The sequence below is a fragment of the Portunus trituberculatus genome, chromosome 44 (assembly GCF_017591435.1).
Source record: "Portunus trituberculatus isolate SZX2019 chromosome 44, ASM1759143v1, whole genome shotgun sequence".
Classification (NCBI taxonomy): Eukaryota; Metazoa; Arthropoda; class Malacostraca; order Decapoda; family Portunidae; genus Portunus; species Portunus trituberculatus.
The window spans coordinates 8,968,673-8,975,820 of NC_059298.1; the positions used below are offsets into that span (position 1 = coordinate 8,968,673).

Here is a 7,148-nt window from a genome sequence, read left to right on the forward strand (position 1 = left end):
GTGTGTGTGTATCTATGTGTGTGCACGCGCATAAGGAGAACAGCACACGTATAACTTTGGCAGCACTGATGAAACTCCTGTATGCCTTGTCACTCTCTACCATAGTGTCAACACAACAGATCTGTGTTGGTCAGTTTATTACACAGTGTCGCTTCGTAGCCCGTGAACGGTGACTGTCTGTGAGTCAGTTATCATATCTGATAACTTCAGTATCTTCACATACTGAAGCGCAGCACCAGAAAGTGAGTTACGTGTGTATTCCTCCATTCTCGCAATACTTGGTTCATAATTTCAATAATATTGAATTACTGCAGTTATTTGCAAAATACTACTTTATCCATGAAAATCCATAATATGGATCAAAGAAACATATCAACAATGCTATTATCTAGTGGTTAACATTCCATGAAAAATCTTTCTATTTCAAATTGTTAAAAAAATATGAGGGACACCACAATTTTAAGTCAGTACTGTGCAATAATATGCAAACCATCAGTTTATATATAGTTAATAAAAAAGTTACTTATGTTCTGAATCTGATCACAACTACACAAACTTTACGAACTTTCATGAAGGAGTACTTTCTATTCAGACGTCCAGCAGATGCAAGACGATTTTGTGGCATTAAGACGGTGGACGTGAAGACTCAGTAAGCCATCATCAGCCATGGAAATAGCTGGAAACGATTGCAGAGGTAACTTTTCTTCTATGGAATCAGAGAAAATGTAGACACAAGAGAAATAATCAACTTAGTATAAAGGTGAAACAAAAAGAACACTTATTATCTCTTCAGAAATTCCATACTCTAATGTGTGTGTGTGTGTGTGTGTGTGTGTGTGTGTTTCACTGTTTGATCTGCTGCAGTTTCTGACGAGACAGCCAGACGTTACCCTACGGAACGAGCTCAGAGCTCATTATTTCCGATCTTCGGATAGGCCTGAGACCAGGCACACACCACACACCGGGACAACAAGGTCACAACTCCTCGATTTACATCCCGTACCTACTCACTGCTAGGTGAACAGGGGATACACGTGAAAGGAGACACACCCAAATATCTCTACCCGGCAGGGGAATCGAACCCCGGTTCTCTGGCTTGTGAAGCCAGCGCTCTAACCACTGAGCTACCAGGTGTGTGTGAGTGTGTGTGTGCGCAGGTTTGTATGTGTGTGTGTGTGTGTGTGTGTGTGTGATTGTTTGTTTGATCTGCTGCAGTCTCTGACGAGACAGCCAGACGTTACCCTACGGAGCGAGCTCAGAGCTCATTATTTCCGATCTTTGGATATGCCTGAGACCAGGCACACATCACACACCGGGACAACAAGGTCACAACTCCTCGATTTACATCCCGTACCTACTCACTGCTAGGTGAACAGGGGCTACACGTGAAAGGAGACACACCCAAATATCTCCACCAGGCCGGGGAATCGAACCCCGGTCCTCTGGCTTGTGAAGCCAGCGCTCTAACCACTGAGCTACCGTGTGTGTGTGTGTGTGTGTGTGTGTGTGTGTGTGTGTGTGTGTGTGTGTGTGTGTGTGTGTGCAGGTTTGTATATGCGTGTGTGTGTGTTCGAGTTCAAGTACAAGTTCAAATAGTTTATTGCCATAAACAACTAACAATGTATATACATACATTATTACATATCCTGTGGTATGGTCTGCAGAGAAAAACTCGTCAGCAGACCTAATAACTAAACAAGGTAAACAAAATCTACTTCATCCATGCGGAACTTAATGGAAAATTAAAAACATTATATCCTTACTAAGAAATTTAGTATATACTTAAAACTAAGTAATACATTATATACAAAACTAACTAAATCCATATAATACAATTACATACTTACATACACATACATACACACATATAAACACATAGTACATATATAAATTCCAGCTCTCATTCTTACACACAAATTATATCCATACACCATAACACAGCGCACTCGTACTATATAGTCTGAGTTTCCATTTCATGTGCCTGTTCAGCCAGAAAATATATTTTTTTATTCTATATCTAAAGCTACTCAGAGCACAACGGTTTAGGTTTTGCTCTATTTCATTGGGCATCGAGTTCTAAACGTCCGGGCCAAAATACAAAAGAAAATTGCGAAACAAAGTTGTTCTAAATGGAGGACATATTAGGTTCACTTGGTTCCTTCTGGTGTTATGAGCATGATCTTGTACTGTAAAAATATTATCATTATTTTGTATACAAATGAATATAGTAATCAAAATGAAATATTTATGTATATATGGAACTTGCAACAATCCTAGAGATGAAAATAAATGTTTAGTAGAATCAAATTTTTTCTTGAACGTTGATACTCTTGAAATAGCTTTCTGAAATTTAAAGATGTTATCCAGAAATGATGGGCAAGTTGAACCCCAAACAGATATACAGTGCATGATTTTAGAATAACATAATGTGTAATACAGACTTAGCATTGTTTCAGTCGTAAGCTTATGGCGAATTCTGTACAAAATGCCGCATGCTTTAGATAGATTCATATAAACTAGTATGTGTGTGTGTGTGTGTGTGTGTGTGTGTGTGTGTGTGTGTGTGTGTGTGTGTGTGTGTGTGTGTGTGTGTGTGTGTGTGTGTTGTGTGTGTCTCTGTTTGATAATTTTTGCAGTAATGTTTAACAGCATCTCACCGTAGTGATTGACTCTCTCTCTCTCTCTCTCTCTCTCTCTCTCTCTCTCTCTCTCTCTCTCTCTCTCTCTCTCTCTCTCTCTCTCTCTCTCTCTCTCTCTCTCTCTCTCTCTCTCTCTCTCTCTCTCTCCAGATCTTCAGGAAGAAGAGATGCTGCAAAACAAAGAACAGGAATCACGGAGTGCAAGGAGTTTCCGTGTTCTAAAACAGGTAAGTTTTGACTTTTATCTGCCTTAATTTTCCGTCTCTGTCTATTAAAATTACCTTTATTCAATTCCATCTCTTGTTTACAGCTTGGGTTTACGATTATAGCATCGCTCGGACATTTTTCAACAGGCTCAGTTCTCACTTGGCCTTCTCCAGCCCTCTCTGACTTAGCACGGAACAATGTCACATGGGTTGGAACTGAACTTGTTCTCACGTCGATGCAAGTGGATATGACAGGTATCTAAATATCAGGCTTATATTTTTTTTCTTTTTGCAGTTTCGTTACATACAATAAAAAAAAAATGTAGATTTCAAGATAGTATACATAAATATATTCATACTTAAGTACTGATATAAGAGTTCATACATTTACTGAAGAGGGCAATATCACATTATGTAACAACACTTGACAGACATAACACTAAGATCGCAGGCTAAACTTGTGGGTGGAGATGACGGAGGGTGACAGCTATCGGCGAGGACAGACCATCCAAGGAAGAGTACTTCCCTAGACCTTACATTATGCGAATATCGCAGTATCTACATAATCTTGAGTTCTGGTAAAAACAGTTAGGTCAAGGATGATATTTCCTTTCAAGAAAGGGTATATCATCATAGTGATAGCTGTTACCAAAGATATGCATACTCGTGCAGGTGAAATACTTGTGCACAGAGATGGTTTACTGACGGCCGAAACTTTAGAACAGTCAAGTCCAATATCACTCATGAGCTCTTAATTCATATCAGTGACAACTGATATTTGCAATGATTGATATATATATATATATATATATATATATATATATATATATATATATATATATATATATATCTTATATATAGGCAGCCTGGTATCCCTAGGAAGCATCCTCGGGGTGTTGATGGGTGGAACAATGGTTACACGGCTGGGGCGGCGCAGGTCTATGCAGACTGCAGTGGCTCCTTGGCTTATAGGGCTTGTGGCCCTCGCTCTTGCTCCCAACGTCCATGTCTTGCTTCTTGCCAGGTATTTTATCACCGGGAACTTTAATTTAATATGACATCACTAAATATATATATATATATATATATATATATATATATATATATATATATATATATATATATATATATATATATGTATATAAGTTAAGTCTTATTAGGGTTCCTCGTAACAGATTGCTGCTGGGATTTACGAGCGGAGTCTCTGCTGTGGCCGGAGCTCTCTATACAACAGAAATCGTGGACGCAGAGGTGCGAGGTATCATGTACAACATTCTCTGCCTGAACGTAACGTTAGGGGGTCTCTTTGCCGTAGGCGTGGGATACTTTGTTCGATGGTTCCACCTGGCTATGATATGTACAATTCCTCCTTCACTTCTCCTGATTGGCAGTTTCTTTTTACCTGATTCTCCAACCCTCCTGGTGGTGCGTGGAGAAAAAATTGAGGCACTGAGAGTACTGAGAAAGCTACGAGGCCCTCACGCAAACCTGAAATCAGAAATAGAAGTTATAGAAATGAAGAATTCTTTCCGTGCAGATGGATGGCAGAAACTTCTGAACCGGTATATAGTGAAACGAATTATCATTGTGGTAATGCTTATGGCTTTCCTATTTCTCTGTGGAAATGATGTCTTCATTGTCCACACGGCCCGTATCCTGAGGGAGGCAGGGTACCCCATGGACGCCGACATTGGCACAACCACTGTGGCAGTAGTAAGGATTGTTGGGATGCTGGTGTCATTCCTTTTAGTAGATCGGATGGGCCGACGACCAAGTTTGGTAGCATCATACGCCATCTCTTCAGTCTTCTTGATTGTCCTCGGGGTGTATGTTCACCTGACTGAGACGGCGACACCTGAAGACACCACTTCCTCTGCGTGGGTTGAACAATGTGCCTTTTCTACTGTTAGCTATGATGAAACACCATTCATGAACATAGATATAGGCAGCTTTTTTTTTATATATTTTCTATCAAGTACCTCTTTTGTATTGCAGACTGGGTTGGGTGCCACTGGTAAGCGTCATAATGATCTCGTTCGGCTTGCAGATAGGAGCCCAGCCAGTGACCTTCCTCCTATCAGCAGAGTACTTTCCTACCAGTGTTCGGGGTCAGGTAAGCTGTCTCTATTATCAAAATCTCATAACGTTATAATGTATTTTTTTTCAGTTTTCAAATATCTATCTGAACACATTGCAAGTCAAGCAAATTTAATATTCTAATTCTTGTTTATTTTTTCCCCACACCAGACCTTCTCTATATGTTATTCATCAGGGATGCTGTGTTCTTTCCTGGTGTTACAAGTATACAACTTGATGGTAGACGCATTCACCCTTTCCGGGTATTACTGGTTCTGTGCTGCCATTAGCTTTGTCGCTGTAATTTTTACCCTTATATTTGTTCGAGAAACCAAAGGCGAGAATGTTGGCTGATACAGGACATGGAGGAAAGATAATTCAAGAAAAAATATGCAGGAGGGGAACCGGTCAAGGGCAACAAAATTTACGATTAAGAAGAAAGAAAATAAAAAGTGTCGTTTGGTCTCGGAATAAGATCAAAAGAGTTAGCCAATGAGATAAATATTTTGAAACCTCCCACTTAAATTAATTTGGATCATAGAAAGGTAAGAATACAGAAACAGATAGGGAATTCTATAGTTTATCAAAATAGTTATAATTAATCACTACTATCTTTGCTTTACATAGCTTAAATTTCTATCACTCTCGAGGATGGGCAATACCACAATGCATACAGCATACTGACGATGAATATTGATCAATATTTTTGTATTGGTGTTAGTATTGCCTTAGCAACTCAATCGTAATACCGTTATACTAGCATCATTTACGCTTTTTCCTCATAATGCAACGACAAACATACATTAATACATTGACACATTTATGTAAAGATTTTTGGTTGGTCACTGTACATGTCATCTGCATTACATCAGAATACACACATTATAACTCTAGACATAATTGTGATAACTGCATGTCATGAAATACAGTTCTCTGTTGCAGTCGTTTTTTATATTACACGATTTAATTACTACACTAATTAATATTGGTATATTATTATCACCGGAAATAATTCCGAGTATCGATGCTCATCATTGGCTGCAGAAAAGATGTGGAGACCACACAATAAAAAACTGACCCAAAAATGTAGTTAATCTTTTCCTTCTTTAAATCCTACGTGCAATCAAGGGATTTATCTTACGTTCAGTGTCAACAGTGGTAATGTAAGGAGCAAATGATTCAGGTAAGGTTGTCAACAAGTGAAACGTCCAGGAAATCCAAGATGCGACTTGTCATGAAGGAGCAAAAGCCGTAGACTAATTTTTGCAATAGGACACAAGCCAAAGCCAGCGGGGGCAGAAAAGCTGGCTCCACGAAAGCGGCGCTTCGAGACCGCTGCCCAGTAGTGTCCAGCCCTGAAGGCCGCCGGCACCGCGGCGTGCGAGTCTTGAGCTGAAAACGCAGACTGCCTGCTCCTGGCTGGTGCCAAGCATGCAGTGTGAATAAAGCAAGCCATGTAATTTTGGACAATCCTGTACAAAGTAAGTTGACATTAAAAAATTCTAGCTATCTTATTACTTTTATTTACAAAAATTAAATCCATGCCAACAGAAAAGTAATTCATTGTGGGAGGAAAATGAAGACGACAAATATGTATACACAACCATACCCCAGGGGGCCCACAGTACTAGAGCAGTGTCGCTTACCGCAGGAAAGGACTCGTCTCCCCGGTGTCCCACTCAATCCTAAATAAACGCGAAGGTGCGACACCATAGATTTTCACAACATAAGCATGTCTTCGTTTTCTTTCATTGTATTTCATGGATGACTAGCCTGGATGGAGCACCTCTTGCTTTCAAACTGAACATTTGTTTCACATCTATTTTCTACTGGTTTGGAATAACAGCAGTTCCTAAATATTGTTGGAAAAAAAAATGTGAATATTTTTCTATAATGTGAACATCACTTCTACCTTCTAATATTAATTAATGATTTGAAAAATGGATTTTCTATTTCATGTAAATGGATCTAAAGCGAATAACTGAATCTTTCCTTTCATACATATTTCTCAGATTCTAATCACTACAATATGGCGGATATATAATTCAGGGATCATTTAACGTTATTACTTATTTGCACGCAATCATACCTATTTTTATCGTTCGTTGCCATTAGAAGCACAATCATTTGATGCCATAGCTAACTGGCTCATGAAAGGTGCGAGTAGATGATAAGCGTACAGCGTTGCATACATTGTAATCTCCATGGACTCTCTTTTTGCCTATAT

General features: G+C 39.2%; 1 protein-coding gene across 1 annotated transcript; it reads left to right on the forward strand.

Moving 5' to 3' along the window:
- LOC123519032 (facilitated trehalose transporter Tret1-like) lies at positions 1–6,522 on the forward strand. Its single transcript, XM_045280165.1, has 8 exons — positions 1–242; positions 593–694; positions 2,790–2,866; positions 2,950–3,100; positions 3,707–3,869; positions 4,021–4,722; positions 4,841–4,958; positions 5,093–6,522. Exons 2-8 carry the CDS (start codon positions 667–669, stop codon positions 5,273–5,275), a joined length of 1,422 nt encoding a protein of 473 aa, XP_045136100.1. The 5' UTR covers positions 1–242; positions 593–666; the 3' UTR covers positions 5,276–6,522.
- Positions 6,523–7,148: the final 626 nt, after the last annotated feature.